This window comes from Ambystoma mexicanum, chromosome 1p, assembly GCF_040938575.1.
Source record: "Ambystoma mexicanum isolate Mex_15411 chromosome 1p, UKY_AmexF1_1, whole genome shotgun sequence".
In the NCBI taxonomy this organism is placed as follows: domain Eukaryota; kingdom Metazoa; phylum Chordata; class Amphibia; order Caudata; family Ambystomatidae; genus Ambystoma; species Ambystoma mexicanum.
Window position 1 is genome coordinate 693,709,689 of NC_090921.1, and position 19,546 is coordinate 693,729,234.

Below are 19,546 nucleotides of genomic sequence, written 5' to 3' on the forward strand. Positions count from 1 at the left end.
AGGCAAGGTTTTTGGGACTACAGACAGAGTCGACAACTGGAAGAACCATCCAAATAAGGAACCGTGAAGAGAAGCCTGCTGCACCCTCCTGGACCTGCAAGTGCCCGGTGAAGCCTTGCTGCTGTGCAGACCTTTTTCACATCGACAGAGAAGATCCAGACAGAACTTCTCTCCTTGGGCTGGTGGGACCAACTTTCCCCGAGACAAACTCCACTTTGGCGCAATTCCAGACTTGCTGTGCCTCTCCAGTGCTGTAGAACCACTTCTGAACACATTTCACCTAAAAGGCCAAGGGAGGTACTCCCTGAAGACCCTAGAGCTAAATTCCCAAGACTTTGACCCACTTGAGGAAGAAATAGATACATATGACCTCACTTTTCCCTCCCCCCAAATTACAGAAGAGGAAAATGAAGTATTGGAAAGTGAGATAACAGCACATGAAGTCAGCGATGCACTAACTAGTTTACCGACAAATAAAACCCCAGGGCCCGATGGGTTTGGTGGTGGGTTTTACAAAATTTTCCAAACACAACTACTGACACCATTGGTAACACTCTTCAATGTTATCAGGAGAGGGCTCAGTCACTCCAGATACGAGTAGATCCACAACCCTACTCATACCAAAAACCGGGGGCGGGACCCTACAGAATGCGCTCAATATCGATCCATAGCGCTTCTAAATACAGACGCTAAGCTTTACGCCAAGATAGTGGCGAACAGGCTGGGGAAGGTCCTCCCTCGAATTATACACGTAGACCAGACGGGGTTCATTACAGGCAGGAATACCCTAGATAATGTGAGATGAGCCTTAAACCTCATTGAGCTGGGCTCCAGAACAGGCCAGCATTTCTCAATGGCGGTGCTCGACACCAGGAGAGCATTTGACAGCTTGGACTGGGAATATTTGAGAATGATATTGGAAAGGTTTGGATGTGTGCCAATCTTCACTAAGATGATATTGGCAAATTATCGAAGACCATCTATGAACTTTCTGGTTAACGAGCACATCTCGGGCCAGGTCAACATTGGAAGGGGCACGACGCGGCAGGGGTGTCTCCTCTCCCCCTTAATATTTGCAATGGCAATAGAGCCACTTGCAGCGCAAATTGAACAAGACCCAAACATTACAGGGGTAAAATGCGGAGACACCACGCATACAATTGCACTGTATGCAGATGATCTCATGTTATTCATGTCAAATACCGAGACATGCTGCCCTTCTATTGAAAGACTGCAACAGTTCGCTGATGTTTCGGGGTTCCACATAAATTATGAGAAGTCAAAAGCTTTGAACAGAACAGAGAAGGAAGTTATTGTAAAAATCAAGTTGTCACTCCTGCTACTGTGGGAAAACGAATCATTAGAATATTTAGGGGTTCGTCTAACGAGAAAGACCAGAGACCTGTATGAGGTTAAACCTCTGTGGAAACAGCTGCAAGAGGACCTGCGCAAATGGGATAGCCAGGAACTCTTGGTTTGCTAGAATTGCAGCGGTAAAGATGACACTACTCCCATGTATGCTCTATGTAGCTAGCTCAATACCAGTAGAGATTCCACCCCGTGCGACTAAAGCTTTGCAATCAGCAATATCTGCCTTTGTGTGGCAGGGCAAAAAGCCCAGGGTTCAGAGGAAGATTATGATGCGACCTCCCCTTCCTGGGGGCCTGGGAATACCAGACATAGAAAGATACAGACATAGCACCTATGTTACAATGGGCAGGACAGGAGTCCGGGCTGGATTCAATTAGAGCAGGAGGTCACCACGCTCCCCTTGAAGCTACTGCATACCTTTGCACCCCACAAACGCCAGGGGGAAGACTACTCGAAGCCACTAAAGTGGCTCTTAATGAATGGGACAAAGCGATGAAGAAAAACATTTACGTCGGACTAGATCCACACTCCCCAATAACACACAATCCTGAGTTCACTCCGGGATGACAGGCAAAATTCTGGAAGGGACGGCCAAATGCAGATAGCCTAACCTTAGCGGACATGTTCCAGGAGGGTGGGGGGGGGGGGGCATTATCCTTTGAGGAATACAAAAGGAAATTTGGCATTGGAGAGGAAGAATGATTTAGCTATACCCAGATTAGACACTGGATCACACACCTAACAGTTGCGGCTAATAGAACCCCGATAGGCCTTAAATTAACCATGCAGGAAGGATCAGCTAGGAAAGGAATCTCTAGAATCTACAAATTACTAGATAAAGCCTAACCAGAAGATGGCTTACAGTATAAGACTAGCTGGGAGTAAGATCTAGAGTAAAGAATCACAACGGAGGAATGGGGGCAGATATGGAGAAGAGCACATAAATCTTCTAAATGCACGGCAATCAAGGAATCGGCCTATAAAGTGTGCTACCAATGGTACATTTCCCCCTATAGACTACACAAGATAAACCCTAAATATCCGCCGCACTGCTGGAGAGAATGTGGAGGAAGGGGGGACTTCTACCATGTGGTGGACTTGTCCCAAAGCAGTGGTGTTCTGGAAAGAGGTGCTGGGGCATATAAAAACGATGACAGGACTGACTATGCCGTACGATCCCAAGGTCATCTTGTTGGGAACGGTAGCGGAAAACGCATATGCAGCGTCAGGTAACAAGGCTGCGCTAATCATACATCTATCAGCTGCAAGATTAACGCTGGCTCAGGGATGGAAAAAGGCGCAGGGATCAATAATTGCTTGGTGGTGGATAAAAATATGGGGAATTCTGGCAATGGAAAAGATCTGCGCACTACAATCTGGTAGATATTTAAAATTCCTGGCAATATGGGAGCCCTTCTGGGAAATGGTAAAAGACAGAACCTCACTATTACAGACCCAGGATACTTGAGAAAGCCAACATTTGCTAAAGGTCTGAAAGAGGACAAATCAGGACTTTGAAACCGGCAAGCTTGGCTATAGGAAGAACTCAGAACTGTTGCACTTTGAGGGGAGGGAGGGGAAGGGATGACGTTGGGGTTGGGAATTTGAAAGTTTAAAAGCCCGCAGAACCAGCAGACACTTTACACAAGGTGTTAAAGGAATTGTATGATTGATTGTGATCAAATGTATTTGAATCACTGTTCTCTGTATGATACTGCGGTATAAATAAACCATGATAAAAAAAAAAAATGTACACAAACGGCCAACAGGTCAGAAGACAAAAGGGAAACAGTTTCCCAATGCTGACAGTCTGAAGGACTGGTCAGTTCCTCCAAAACAAATGGAGCAAAAAGACCAGTGAAGTGAAGCTGAAGACGTCACTCCACAGCAAAAAGTAACAAGGGGTACATTATTTAATAAAAAAAAAATAAAAAACAGGAAGGAGAGGTCCATAGAATATGGAGGGAAAAGTTACCTTAAAAAAAAATACATATATATATATATATATATACACATATATCTCTTTCCTCACGCTCAAAAACACTTCCAGTACCTTGTACTGATGTAATCCTGGTCAAGACACAGGTTCACATCATTTAGAGCACCAGGGCAATGACCAACACCTGAATTCATCACATGTACATGTAAATCAAGGAGTCATTCCCCCTCCTGCTTTGTAATACAGTGGAAATGATCACATCATAATGCCTCATTTGAAATTCCAACAATAAGAATTAGGACATTCAATCTGTACCTGACATAGGCATGGCACCAGTCATTTGATTTAAGAATTTGTTGTACTCCGTATGAACCTGCAGGGGGAAATTAATAAGATTTCCTTTTTAGGTCTGAGCTGAACATACATTTAGAAAATCACTTGTGGGTATAATGCATGTTTATATCAGTTTATTAATGTACAATTTTAACAGTAAATGCTGTACAAAACGCTATGGAGTGAAAGTGACCATCATTAACTTGGTTACAGTGAATGGGCATGCAACATTTTACACACATTTTAAAAACCAGAAGACTTGCATCTCCATTCAGACGCCTGGTACAATTTCCCCAAAATGGATAACAGAACCCATAAAATACTCAATTGAAGCCGTAAGGTGTCCGGCCCTCTCCAAAGCACCAGATTTGAAACATTGCTATTACTGTCAGATTTGAATGTTTAGGTGATCTGGAGGGTGTGAATTGACTGCCTGATCAAGACAAATCATTTGGGAGTGCTTAAGGGAGGTGGATTTGGGGGGGCTAGGCGTGATCAATGTTGAGGTATTGTGCCAAGAGGATCGGATTAGGGATATTTTGGAGGAAAGTGACCCAAGGCTAATTAACATTCTTGTCTGGAAAATATTGCTAGATTTCACAAAGCGTGCGACGGCACCAGGTGCAACTTGTTTTCCAAATATGTTGTCATGCTACAGGAGACCTTGTGTACTGAGCCTATTCATGTGCAAGGATTCTCACTATAGTATAAGAGGGTGATAAGATCCACATTAGGACAGTTGAAGTCCAACTAAGGGCTTAGTAAAACCATTCAACTGAGGCAGTACAAGACTTCACTTAATATAAGGCTGTACCACCCGAGTTCATGGTAGCGTAGACAGAGCAGCCAGGCTCATCTTAGGAGGAAGAGATGGCTGTATAATCAGTACAAATGAAATTGTAATAGAAATGGTCCAAAGAAACACTGGGTAAAAATAAAGGATTTTAATAAAGTTACTCACCGTAGGGACTACCTTAATCCTAGTCCATAGTCCCCTTTCCACCATACTTTTGGGACATTCCGTCCTGTGAGACGGGAGCGCTTTTGTAAAAAAAAGCATCAAATTGAAAATGTGTCCTTCTCTTTTTAGGGTAGCGCTTGTGGTGGTAACCCCGCCATCCTTAGCTCCGCCCCACGCATCGCCCATCAGTCTTTTTCTATCGCCAGGTCTGAGACCATTTAAGCAATAATAGAGGATACTTAGAGGGGACAGCAGGCGGGCGTATGGAGGAAAGGGGACTATGGACTAGGAGTAACGTAGTCACTACAGTGAGTAACTTTATTATACTCCTACGTCCTGTCCCCTTTCCTCCATACTTTTGGGAGATTACCAAGCACTCCATAGAGAATAATGGGTGGATGGAACGCCTTTATTGAAAGGTTTTTAAGAACAGCTTGCCCGAACTGAGCATCAGCCCTGGAGCTCAGATCTAAGCAGTAATGTTTCACAAAAGCTGATGGGGACGCCCATGTAGCAGCTTTGGCAATGGTTTCCCAGGGAACATATTTTTGGAAGGCAATGGCAGCTGCCTTGCCCCACACAAGATGGGCATGAATTCCCTACAGAGACTGAAGGCCCTGAACGGTATAAGCTTCAGAGATAAAGGAAGCAATCCATAGGTGGATAATTGCTTTCGAGGCCGGCTTTCATTTCGGTTCTCCGAAGGTCACCAAGAGCTCTGAAGATTAGATGTTCTGTCCAAATAAAAATTAAGAGCTCACCTTACATCCAAATTATGCAGAACCCTCTTGGCATCTGAAGCAGTTTCTGGGAAGAAGACTGGTAAGGAAATAGACAGATTCAGATGAAAATCAGATATCACCTTTGGAAGGAAAGAATGATTGGTCCGGAGGACAACCTTATCCTTGTTAAAGGTGAAGAATGGATGCTCTACCTACAAGGCCTGAAGCTCGCTTACACGCCTTGCCAAAAGTCACCGCAATCAAAAAGGCAATTTTCCATGAAATGAATTTCAAGTATGCCGTAGCCATGGGCTCGAAAGGTTTATGGCATAAAGCAGTAAGGACCACATTCAGATCCCACTTGGGATACGGGTTGCACACAGGTGGATATAGATGCAACAGACCTGCCAAGTGCCTTTTAATGATAGGGTTTGTTAAAGAAACGGAGCAAGAGTCTGTGGACAAGTAAGCAACAATAGCCAACAAATAAGTCCTACAAGACATGCATGCCAGAAGAAAAATGAAAGCCAGGACCGTATCGATGACAGCTTCTCTGGGGTCCAGCTTTGTTGCTAAACACCAGTGACAGAAACTGAGCCACTTGCTCCTATACAGAGACCTTGTCAAAGGCTTTCTAGCCGCCTGGATGATACACATATTATCCACGGACAAATTGAAGCTTTCTAAATATTTGAACTCGGGCACCAAGCCGCTAAGCCGAACGATTGTGGGGAGGGGTGCCACATCTGCTGATCACTCTGGTGAAGCATGTCGGGCATCAGCGGGAGCCTGATCGGTGAGCTGACCAACGGATGCTGAAGCTCTGAAAACCAGAATCTGGCTGGCTACCACAGGGCTATGAACAGGAGAGTGCAATTCGACGTGTTCCTAAGCTTGCATGGCGCCCAGTGAATTGGAGGCAGAGGCGGCAAGGCGCAGGCCCTCATGTTGTGCCACGGAATCTCGAGAGCATCCCCCAGGAAAGAAGCTGCGGGTTCGTTCCTGGAAGCATAAAGAGGAAGTTTCCTGTTCAATGATGTTGCAAAGAGGTCCACTTCTGGAGTACCCCAATGGCGAAAAAGATGAGGTTCTCCGTACTCAGTTCCCACTCGTAGCTGACCACCGCTTGCCGGCTGAGCGAGTCTGCTGTCACATTCAACAGGCCTGGAATGTGTACCACCAACAGCCAAACACTGTGCTGAATGGCTAGATCTACAAGGGGAGGTGACCTGGTACACCCCTGCTGGTGAACGTAAAACATGGATACCGCATTGTCTGTGCGGATGCGGACCACCTTGTTCACAATCCCTGGCTAGAAAGCTCTAAGCACCAAGAACATCGCTAGAAGTTCCAGATAGTTTATGTGAAATTGTCTGTCCTGCGGCGACCACAGGTCGAAAAACCTAAAGATGATCCATCGTCGCGCCCCACACGATAAGGGAGGAGTCGGTCATAATGGTCACCTGAGGGAAGGGCTCCTGAAAAGGCGCACCCACCAACAGATTGCTGGAAGAAACCACCAAAGGCGATCTGTCATGTAGGGTGGAACCGGGATCATTTTGGTGTCCGGGTCCACTGCCTATAGCCAGGCGCTCCGAAGAGCCAACTGTGTAAGTCGCATCTTGAGACACGCCAGGGGAAGAGCAAGCACGCAGGAGGCCATGAGGCCCAGAAGCCTCTGGACCCACAAAGCGGACATGCTCTCCGACTGAATGAAGACTTGACACGTAGTTAACAGATCCACCATTCTGTCCACCGTCAAGTACACCCTGCAGTCGATTGTGCTCCAACGGAAACCCAGGTGCGCTCCAGTGGAGACAATGTTAGGGCCCCCGATAGCACCCCTTCCTGCGGAGCGGGTGCCTCAGGCACTGGTATGTCCAGGAGTGACATGTCCAGTACCCGGTCGTGAAATACTGACAGAGCGGGGCTGGTCTTCACTATCCTGATCTGCCAAGGGGTCTTCTGGAGCATCCGGATCACCCGACTGCGACACAACAGGCGTCAGATTGACATAACGCTCTGCTGTAGACTTGTCCACCGGTGACATGGGAGGCAGAAGAGCCTGAGGAGGGCCAGGACGCAGGGGAGGTGCTTCCGCCGGGAGGACAGGCATCATGACAGGAAGTGTCGGCGCAGGCAACAGAGTCTGAGAGCAGATGTCCCTAAGGAGGCCCTTAAAAGTACTCCCTCATGGGATCAGAATTCGTTACACTATAAAACTTCCCAAAAAAGACATCCTCTGCCAAGACCATAGGTGCTGGAGTGGGCAGAGGCCTGTCATGAGGAGCATAACCCCACGAAGGCAGTGAAGATGGCTGCCAAGAGGGCCCACCACCAACTGGGTCTACATAGACCAATGGGGCAGATGTAGGCGGAAGCGAGAACGAATGTGGTGGTAGCATCCGAACACGCCAGTCATAGGAAGGGCGAACGTATTCACAGTGTCACGTGGAAAAGGTTGTACACCGAAAAGAAGGTTCACAGCATCCACCGACGATAGCATGGGTGAGAGAAGAATCAAAATGGCCACCGTAGAACACAAGGGAACGCCCACCATTTTGTGAACATCTGAGGAGAACTGCGTCACATGTGATGAGGCAGTTAAATCCACAGAATGGTCAGGGGACTCGACTGAAATTTTAGCCTTGACAAAGGAACCTCAGCAGAGCCGGTACTATGGGGTCTTGGATGTTTACTGGACATCCGGTCCCTTGAATTCACCTCCAAAAGGAGGAACCTCGGCATAGCCGTTAACAGAAGAGTTACGGTCGACGACATCTCCCTGTGCCCCCTCAACAGAACCGGTAACACTGCGAGCGCGGGAAAGTTGAGGAATCCACCTCACAGACAAAATCTCAACAGGCCTCTCAGTTCTGTTGGTACACACCTTAGCTTCATTAAGAGGAACCTCGGAACAGAGTCTGGTCTTAATAGCCCCCCCGACAGGGGCCTCGAACCGTGGTTTGGTACAAAAAGCCTCAACAGAGGCCTCAGGGGCACACCCCGGTGTCTGTGCGGGAAGCTCCTAACAAGGAGACCTCAGAGCGAACTCCAGTACCCAACGCCTCAGCACAACTATGCTGGCTATTAGCACCTGATCTGTAAACCTCGGATCGTGATCCGGTACAGGCAGGCCCCTTGCAGAAACCCTCAGAGAAAACCCTGCTACGCCTATTAGGCCTGCAAGGCACCTCAGGGATAACCCGGTAGCAGAGCTTTTGAAGCCCCTCCTGGACCTGGAAGACCCCAAGAAGGAGTCCCCCGGCCGGGGTGCCCTTAAAAGTAAAGAACTTACCGGGTGTCTCTTCTTTCCGTCAATGAAGTTGGAAATGGGATGGAGGAACCTTCTGGAAGATTTCCTCCCACCTACGAAGACGACGCTGATGTGCCCGGACCTAAAGGGAGTCGCAGAAGAAACACGAGTCCCAAAAGTGATACAGTCCCACACACTGCAAGAAGATAGAATGGTGATCCACACTACTGAAGCTAGCAAGAGGAACAAGTGGCAAATCTCAGATGCTCCGGCATAGATGGAGGACTTCGCGACCTCAGAACCGGAGCAGGAGAGAAGGACAACCAGAAAGAAAAAAAGGTCTTCTCCAATGATGGTAGTGCGTCCAGCCCCGACTGTGCGGAGAAAAGGACTGAAGGGTGATGCATGTGGCAGAGCTAAGGAGGGCTGGGTTACGGCTGTGTGCGGTACCCCGCGTAAAAAGAGAAGGACACATTTTCAATTTGATGCATTTTTACAAAAGTGCTCCGGTCCCGTCCCACAGGACGGAATGTCCCAAAAGTATGGAGGAAAGTGGACGGGACGTAGAAGCAATTTAAATACAGGTAGGCCAAGATAAATCTAGGGGTAAGTACTAACACATTATATGAAATCATAATAATAAAAAAAAACACTATATTTGAAGGCACACAGACCAAAGTATAGACCTTATTTGAAATACCTAACAGTAGTTCTAGGAAAGTCGAAACCTTTTCATACACATTCAGTATAGGTCACACCTATTCTTGAGGAATAAAAACCAATGGGTACTTTCACAATTACATTCAGTAATGCACGGGCAGTAGACCCTACCAGTTATACTCTGACTCTTCGTACACATCACTTAATCAGTAAACTGAACAATATACTTTTTGTGAATCGTGGAGGTGCAGTAAAAACTTAACTACTTTTGTGATAACACAGTTATACAAGTAAAAACCTAAGGATGTAATATTTAATTACAGGTGCTTTTGAGATCAGTGAACTACAGCTAGAGATGAGCAATAACTCTTGTAACTTATTTTTGGGAAGACACAGCTAAATCAAGGTAAGTAAAACCCACATACTTTGTTTAACCTCGCAATGAAGGGGAAAGTAAAACTCAATGTTACACTTTATTGAATGACTCCAGGTTATTCTAGGTAGGCAACAGCCTAATGCAGACTTATTCTGAACAGCCTAGCAGCAAGTCAGGGGAAGCAAGACCCAGTTGGGGGACACTCCTACAAATATCCTCAAAAGGACTAATCTGGTGATACCAACAATTGGAGGACACACATACAATTACCCTGCAGGAATAATCTGGTGAAAGCAACACTTTACTATTGGGAAGATGCACAACCTAATCACAGGAGAGTAAAATACCTCGACATCTACTTTCTATTAGAAGAGCAAAACAGTTTCGAAGGAAGAAAAGATGTTAACCATACTTTTAAGAACAGTGCATCACACATCCAAGATAAGAACTTTTGTAACCGTTCACTCTTAGACGAACAAGTTACTTATCAACTGGTAACGTTTGTTCGACTGGATGTTCCTCTAACCTTTAATGTATTCCACATCTTTGACATGTAATGTCCACAGCTGTGTACTTCGGAAACTTTTTCGGCAGAGGGTCGATGTCCCTCGAAGGCCTCCGTCAAGGGCGAAGTCACTGGATGTTATAAATAGGACGCACGGCGCCTGTAGCCTCAGTTTTTGTTTTTTCCTCCATAACGTGTGACCTGCACATACCCAATGCTTGCTTGACTGCACGTAGCCTTGCGGGAATGTAAACTGCATAGCATATGAAATTCTCCAGAAAAGCAGGCTGGGAGGGCTATGTGGAATACATTGGAGGAACATCCAGTCGAAAGAACATTACCAGTTTGTAAGTAACTTGTTCTTCGAAAGGATTGTGTCCTCCAACGTATTCCACATCTTTGACACAAAGCAGTACCAGAAAATTGAGGAGGGAAAACAATTTAGAATACCCAATCAGATGGCAGAATAAAGAACCGCCTTACCGAAGGCCATATTTTGACCATGGAGTGTATCCAGGGAGTAATGTTTAACAAAGGTGTGTATAGAAGCCATTGTGGCTGCATCACAAATATTTCTAATAGGAACTCCCTGCTGCAGGGCTGTGGAAGTAGCCAGGGCCCTAGTGGAATGAGCTTGCAACCCTTCAGGAGGGTCATTACCCCGCCAATCGGTAACCCTCAGTAATTGTGAGGATAATCCACCTGGACAAGGTCAGTTTGATCATCCACTTTGACCCTGGACATCCTAGAAATAGGAAAGCTCAGAGCTCTCCTAGGGTCCAACCTATGGAGTTGCTCCTCTTCCTTAACAGGATGAGGAGGAGGAGGAGGAGGATAGAAAGAAGGCAGAACCACTTTCTGGCTTAAATGAAATTCAGACACTACCTTAGGTAGAAAGGAAGGACGTACCTTCAGTACAACCCTATACTTGTGGAACACAGTAAGGGGCGGCTTAGATGAAAGTGCCTGCAATGCACTCACTTTGCGAGCGGAAAAAAACGCAACCAAGGACACCATCTTGAAAGACAATAGTCTCAAAGGACAAGAGTGAAAAGGTTCAAATGGAGCAGGCATCAGGAATTTCAAGGCCACATTCAGATCCCAAACCGACATCTGGAATGGGGACGGTGGGAACACATTAGTGAGCCCTTTAAGAAATTGGGAAATCAAAAGGAATCCTAAAGTAAAAACATTCTTCAGACGAGCGCTTGAAGATAGACAGTGCCGCCAGGTAACCTTTTATGGTACCTACTTGAAGACCCTGTGGGCCGAAGAAAGCAAGAAATAACCATGGGAATGGAACACTGAAAAGGATCAACATTTTGTCCTCTGCACCAGTCGCAAAACTTATGCCAACGGTACAGTGATTTTGTTGCTGGCCGCCTTGCCGAAAGCAGCACCTCCATCACATCATTGTGGGAGGTCCCAATCCTTATACCTCACCCTTTCAGATACCAAGCGTGAAGGTTGAGAGTCCTGACCTATGGCTGGAGAACCTGACCCTCCCCAACACCCCATCCCCCCCGTCCCTCACACGAGAGCAGATCCTCTTGGTAGGGAAGACGACGTGGAGGGCAGATGGACATTTCTACAAGGTCCGGGCACCACTCTCCTGGCCCAATCCAGAGCAATGAGGATCATGTGGGATCCGAATCTCCAAACCTCCTCAACACTTGAGGAATGACGGGGACTCGCGTACAGAAGTGGGAAATGACCCATCCACGACAAAGGCGTCTAAGGCTCCTCTCAGAGGAAATTCCCTTGAGCAGAATCTCTCGCACTTCCGGTTGGCAATGGTCGGAAAGAGATCCACTTGTGGGGTTCCCCAAAGGGCGAAGATCTACAGAAGGACATCCTGAGCCAACTCCCTCTCATGAGACACTGCTCTGCCTGCTCAGAGCGTCTGCCGCCGCATTCACCTCTCCAGCCAGATGAACTGCTGAGAGTGATATTCCCTGCTGGATTGCACAGAACCCGAGCTGCATCGCCTCTCTGCACAATGGGAGTGACCCCCCGCCCCCACCTTTTTGTTGAGGTAATGCATGGCCACTGTATTGTCCGTCATGATCAGGACATACTTCCCCCGCACAGAAGGCAGGAAAACCTTCAGGGCCAGCCTGATGGCCCTCCGCTCTAACAGGTTGATGTGAAGTTTGGACTCCAACCGAGACCAACGACCGCTGGCAGTCAAATCTTCAACATGAGCTCCCCATCCTGTGAGGGAAGCGTCCGTTACAACTGTCACCTCCAGCCACAGTTGCCAAAACTGTTCCCCATTCATCAGGTTCCCCTCATTGGCACACCACAGCAGATCCTGTGAGACGGAGAGTGGAATCTGAACGGGATCCGACATCTTGCCTGAGAATTGTGACCACTTCATCTTGAGGACCCATTGCAGGCATCTCATCTTCAGTCTTGCCTCTGGCACCAGAAAAATGCAGGATGCCATGAGGCCGAGCAACCTTAAGAATTCGAAAGCCGGGAGACTATGGGCTTCTTGAAACTTGTCCACCATCTGCACAATGTGATGAGCCCTCACCTTTGAAGGCGAGCACTTCCAAGGACGTGTCCAACACTGCCCCGATGTACTGGAGCTGTTGAGAAGGTGTCAGATGCAACTTCTTGAAATTGAGGGAGAAGCCCAGCTTGTGGAGGGAGCGGCAGGTGAGACCGAGATGAACCATCGCTTGCTCAGGAGAACGCGCACGGATCAGCCAGTCGTCCAGGTAGGGGTAGATGTGCATCCCCCTTCACCTGAGGTACGCTGCCACTACCACCATTAGCTTGGAAAGACCATCGGGCGGAGGTCAATCCCAATGGCAGGACCCGAAACTGAAAGTGCGAGTCGCGAGCCGCAAACCTCGGTTACTTTCAGTGCTTTGGATGAATCAGCACATGAAAGTAAGTATCCTGTAGGTCCAGAGACACCAACCAATCCTGAAGTTGAAGGGTCTGGAGGACTTGAGAAAGAGAGTGACCATCCTGAACTTGTCCTTCCTGACAAGTTTGTTCAACCAACGCAAGTCCAAGATGGGTCTCAACCCAAAGTCTTTCTTTGGAATCAAAAAATATGGGGAATACCATCCCTTATTCCTCTCCGCTACAGGCAACAGTTCTGTAGCACCTTTCTCCAGCAGGGTCAAGATTTCCTGCACAAGGAGCAGATCTGGAAGCTTCAAAGAGATTCCTTGGTGGATTGTCGTGAGGTCGCTTTAGGAAGGGAAGGCAGTAGCCGTGGGTTATTGTATCCGGAACCCACGCATCCGAAGTAATAGCTCACCATTCTTCGAGATGCTAAAACCGTCTGCCCCCAACCAGCGAACAATGGGATATGGCCTCATGCTTGTTTTGGAGCGGCTGCAGCAGCGCCTGAAGGCAAAGAGGCAGCTGCCTGAGCGGCTTTGGCACCCATATTTCCCCGACCACCACAGGAACTTAGACGCTGACCCCTTTCACTGGCGGCTCCTCTCATTCTACCAAAGGAGGAGTAGTAACAAAAAGAATGTCCCCTCCACTGTTGTCCCCTAGGACGAAAAGGCAGAGGTTGACGCACAGCTGCCCTCAAAGATTTCACTGCAGCTTTTGAGGTCTGCAACCTCTCAAGGCTTTCATCATCCTTGCTGCCAAACAAATGCACGCCATCAAAGGGCATGTTCAAAAACGGGCTGACATATCCGGAGCAAAACCCGACTTCCGCAACCACGAAAATCTGCATTCAACTGTGCTCGCAGCCATGGACCGGCTAACACGGTCAGCCGTGTCCAAACCCGACTGAATGGATTCACACATGGCATCCTTGCCATCCTGCACGAGAGCAACAAACCCATCCCTTTCTTACCCTTCGGGAATATGCTCAGCCACTAGAGAAACAATTCCACAGAGTGTGTGAAAATCTTGCTAAGGCACAAGTGAGTTGGCTGACTATCATGCCATGCTACCCGCAGAAAACACCTTGCATGCCCAACCGTCAAAGCGTTTGTCGTCCCCATCAGGAGGGATGGTAGGGTACGCCGCCTGCCTCAAGGTGGCCGTACCCGCCTGAACCACCAAACTCTCGGGAGTGGGGTGAGACGAAAGGTAGCCGGGGTCGCTACCGGAAGGGTATTTTTAACGATTTGTTAACTGCCGGAAGAGATTCCGGTGTCTGCCAAGCAGCCATCACCCTTTTCTGCTACATCAAATGAAAAGGCAACACCGGGTCATAGGACGGACCTTGATCCAAATTATCCGTTAAGTCATCCTGAACAAAAGCTTCTGGAGGACTAGTCGAACCAAGATACTCAGTGACCCTAGCCATCAGTCTCCTTTTGGATGACTCAGCATGAGCCCCACGCTCAGGTCTGCCAAACTCCACCTCAGGAGAAGTGTCCAAGCCACTGGCATCACGAAGAGATTGCTGTAACTCTTCCAACTGACTGTCCCCAGAAAAGACAGGAGCCACATCATGCTCAACAGGTTAAAATTCTAAATCCGACCTCTACTCATCCTCATAGAGGTTGCATCTGCCGAAAAAGTTTCCAAGTACACAGCTGTGGACATTTCATGTCAAAGATGGAACAAGTTACTTACCTGTAACTGTTGTTCTCCAGCATGGGTCTGGCATGGATTCACATGGTCATGAATATTCCCCGTCGCCAGGCCGGGAATCCTCGGTAAAGAAAACATCAGTATCTGTTTCATTTCTGATCCGTCTTTCTTAGTAGTAACCAATCACTGATCTCTGGGTCATACTGCCCCTAGGCAATGACTGCCCTCTACCTAAGCCCCTACCCTGGCAGCCATCCTCAGATTTGGTAGCACATAAAGTGGCAGTATGACCAAGTGAAGAGCCGCAGAGGGGAAGGAGGGAGGGTTCGCATGTGAATCCATGCCAGACCCATGCTGGAGAAGAACAAGTTACTTTCTTACCTGGTAACGTTCTTTCGATGGGATGGTCCGACGACGTATTTCATATCTATGACATGTAATCACCACAGCTGTGCTGCTTCGGAAACTTTTTCGGCGTCTGCGTCCTGCGTCGATGACGTCGATGCGCCGTCGTCGAGGACCTCCTCCGACGTCCGACGTCATCCGATGTGATAAGTAGGACGCACGACGCCCATAGCCTCAGTTGTAGTTTTTTCCCCCAGAACGTGGGACATAAGTCAACTGCCAGTCAGACACAAAGCCTTGCGGAACGTAAGCTGCAATCGCAAAAGAAATTCTGCAGCGGGGAAGGCCGGGCGGGAGCGATATGGAATACGTCGTCGGACCATCCCATCGAAAGAACGTTACCAGGTAAGAAAGTAACTTGTTCTTCGAGGGGATTGGGTCCTCCGACGTATTCCATATCTATGACAGACTCCCAAAGCAGTACCAAAGCAAGGAGGAGGGAAAGAATTTAGAATCAAAATGTAGAATAGCCAATCAAATAGCAGAGCAAAGGACCGCCTTGCCAAAGGCCAGATCCTGTGCTCGGATGGAATCAAGGGAATAGTGACGTACAAATTTATGTACTGAAGCCCAGGTGGCTGCATCACAGATGTTGCGAATAGGAACACCCCTCTGCCGGGCAGTAGACGCAGCCATACCCCTGGTAGAATGGGCCCGCAAGCCAGCCGGTGGGTCCTTACCCGCCAAACGGTAGCACTCCGAGATGGCCAAAATAATCCAGCGAGACAAAGTCTGTTTCGTCACAGCTTGCCCCAAACGCTTACCAGCGTAACCAATAAAGAGTTGATCATCCACTCTGACCCGGGACATGCGTGAAACATAAAAGCTTAAAGCTCTCCTAGGATCAAGCCTATGGAGCCTCTCCTCTTCCTTACCAGGATGCGGAGGAGGATAGAATGCCGGAAGAACAACCTTCTGGGCCAAATGAAATTCCGTCACTACCTTCGGAAGAAAAGAAGGACGAACTCTAAGGACAACCCTGTCCTTGTGAAATACAGTGAAGGGAGGCTTAACTGAAAGTGCCTGTAACTCACTCACTCTGTGAGCGGAAGTAACCGCAACTAAAAACACAGTTTTCAGAGTCAACAGCCTCAAAGGGCAAGAATGTAAAGGCTCAAACGGAGCACCCATAAGAAACTTAAGAACCAGGTTCAAATCCCAACCGGGCACCAGGAAAGGTGACGGAGGGAACACATTAGTGAGCCCTTTCAGAAACTGTGAAATTAAAGGGATTTTAAAGTAAGAACACTCTTCAGACGAGCGCTTAAAGATGGACAGCGCCGCCAGGTAACCCTTAACGGTACCCACTTGCAAGCCCCTGTGGGCCAAAGAAAGTAAAAAAGGACAGAACCATGGGGATGTCACATGCAAAAGGATCCACATTCTGAACTCTGCACCAGTCGCAGAACTTACGCCAACGGCAACGGTACAGAGACTTTGTTGCCGGCCTTCGGGCCGAAAGCAACACCTCCATCACGTCCTCAGGGAGGTCCCAATCCTTATACCTCAACCTTTCAGAAACCAAGCGTGAAGGTTGAGGGATCTGACCTCTGGATGGAGAACCTGACCCCCCCTCCCGTGAGAGCAGATCGTCTCGGTAGGGAAGACGACGTGGAGGGCAGATGGACAAGTCGAGAAGGTCCGGGTACCACGTCCTCCGAGCCCACGCCGGGGCAATGAGGATCATCCGGGAACCGAACTTCCGTAACCTCCGCAGCACTTGCGGGATGACGGGGACTGGAGGAAACGCGTACAGCAGCGGGAATGACCACTCCACCACGAACGCGTCTCCTAAGGCTCCTTCTGGAGGAAATTCCCGCGAGCAAAACCTTTCGCACTTCCGGTTGACACTGGAGGCGAAGAGATCCACTTGAGGGGTCCCCCAAAGGGCGAAGATCTCCAGCAGAATCTCCTGAGCCAACTCCCACTCGTGAGAGATCGCGCTCTGCCTGCTCAGAGCGTCCGCCGTCACGTTTTCGGCTCCGGCCAGATGAACTGCCGAGATCGAAACTTCCTGCTGGATGGCCCAGAACTCGAGCTGCATCGCCTCTCTGCACAGAGGAAGTGACCCTGCCCCCCCCATTTTGTTGAGGTAGTGCATGGCCACTGTGTTCTCCGTCAGGATCAGGACATTCTTCCCTCGCACAGACGGCAGAAAAGCCTTCAGGGCTAGCCAGACGGCCCTCAGCTCCAACAGATTGATATGGAGTCTGGACTCCGACGGAGACCAACGACCGCTGACTGTCAGCCCGTTGGCATGAGCTCCCCATCCCGTGAGGGATGCATCCGTCACGATCGTCACCTCCGGCCAGGGAAGCCAAAATGGAGCCCCCTTCATCAAGTTGCCTTCGACGGCCCACCACAGAAGGTCCCGGGCGACCGAGGACGGCACCTGAATCGAGTCCGACATCCTGCCGGAGGACTGCGACCATTGCGTCTTGAGTGCCCACTGCAAAGATCTCATCCGCAGGCGAGCCTCTGGCACCAGAAGAATGCAGGATGCCATGAGGCCGAGCAACCTCAAGAACTCGAACGCTGGGAGCGTCTGGGCATGCTGAAACTTGTGCACCATCTGCTGAATGTGAAGAGCCCTCACCTGGGGAGGAAAACACTGCCCCAGGGAAGTGTCGAGCACTGCTCCGATGTACTGGAGCCGCTGCGTTGGCGTCAAATGGGACTTCTTTAAATTGAGGGAGAAGCCCAGCCTGTGAAGGGAGCGACAGGCGATCGATAGATGATCCAGGACTTGCTCGGGAGAGCTCCCCCCTGATCAACCAATCGTCCAGGTAGGGGTAGACGTGAATCCCCCCTTGCCTGAGATGCGCTGCCACCACCACCATGAGCTTGGTGAAAACCCTCGGGGCGGAGGTCAATCCGAACGGCAGGACCCGAAACTGAAAGTGCGAGTCGCCAACCGCGAACCTCAGGTACTTCTTGTGCTTGGGATGGATCGGCACATGGAAGTAAGCATCCTTGAGGTCGAGTGACACCAACCAGTCCTGAAGCTGAAGGGCCTGGAGGACTTGAGAGTAACCATCTTGAACTTGTCCTTCCTGAGGAGTTTGTTCAAATCGCGCAAGTCCATGATGGGTCTCAATCCCCAGTCTTTCTTCGAAACCAAAAAATAAGGGGAATACCATCCCTTGTTCCTCTCCGCTACAGGCACCAGTTCTATGGCGCCTTTCTCCAGCAGGGCTTGAATTTCCTGCGCAAGGAGCGGATCCGGACTCTGCAAAGAGAGGTTCCCCGGTGGATTGTCGCGAGGCCTGTGCCGAAAAGGAAGACAGTAGCCGTGGGTTATGATCTCCAGAACCCACACATCTGAAGTAATGGCTTGCCACTCTACAAGATGCTGCGCCAGCCTTCCCCCAACCGGCGAACCATGGGACATGGCCTCACGACTGAATGGGAGCGGCTGCGGCGTTACCTGAGGGCAAAGAGGCAACTGCCCGAGCGGCCTTGGCACCACGGGTACCCTGTCGTCCACCTCTGGTACCCCTGCGTTGGCCTCTTTGACTGCCAGCTCCTCTCGCTTTACTGAAGGATGAGTAATAGCGAAAGGAACCACCCCTCCACTGCTGTCCCCTAGGACGAAAAGGCGGAGGTTGGCGAACTGCAGCGCCCAACGACTTCGCTGCAGCTTTTGAGGTCTGCAACCTCTCAAGGCTCTCGTCAGCCTTGCTGCCAAAAAGGTGTTCACCATCAAAGGGCATGTTGAGGAGCCGGGACTGCACATCAGGAGCAAACCCCGACTTCCGCAACCACGCAAACCTGCGTATCACGGTGCTCGCCGCCATGGACCTACTGACGCATTCAGCCAAGTCCAGACCCGACTGAACGGACTCACATGGCATCCTTACCATCCTGGACCATAGCAAGGAAACCATCCCGTTCATCCCCTTCGGGAATATGTTCAGCCGCTAACGCAACACAGTTCCACAGAGTGTGCGTGAAACGTGACAAGGCACAAATGGAGTTGGCCGCCTGAAGCGCCATACCACCAGAAGAAAACACTTTCTTCGCCCAGCCATCAAACCGTTTGTCGTCCCTATCAGGAGGGATGGTAGGGTACGACGCCTGCTTTGCCGGGGCCGTGGCCGCCTGCACCACCAAACTTTCCGGAGTGGGGTGCCTGGTCAAGTAGCAGGGGTCGCTACTGGCTGGACGGTATTTACGCGACAAGCATCTGCCCACCGCCGGGAGACTCTCCGGAGCAGTCCAAGCCGCCGCCACTCTTCTCTGTAAAGCCATATGGAACGGCAGTACCGGGTCAGTTGGGGGACCAACATCAAGGATGTCCGTCAGATCATCCTGCACAAACTCCCCTGGGGGAGCAGACCATCCCAGATACTCAGACACCCTAGCCATAAGGCGCCGGTACGAGGAATCGGCATGGGAGCCAGGCTCAGGCCTACAAAATTCCACCTCCGGAGAGGTGTCCAGTCCACTGGCATCATGCAGTGACTGCCTCAAATCGTCAAACTGACTATG

At 49.4% G+C, this 19,546-nt stretch overlaps 1 protein-coding gene across 2 annotated transcripts in view; it reads right to left on the reverse strand.

The window, feature by feature from the left end:
* KHDC4 (KH domain containing 4, pre-mRNA splicing factor) overlaps window positions 1-19,546 on the reverse strand; it is a 316,330-nt gene that overhangs the window by 128,332 nt on the left and 168,452 nt on the right. For both annotated transcript variants that reach the window (XR_011304121.1, XM_069649904.1), the window contains exon 9: window positions 3,626-3,683. Coding sequence is in view for 1 of the 2 variants with exons in the window: in XM_069649904.1 (XP_069506005.1) it covers window positions 3,626-3,683 (58 nt within the window). In the remaining variant the exon portion in view is untranslated. The remainder of the gene's footprint in view (window positions 1-3,625; window positions 3,684-19,546) is intronic.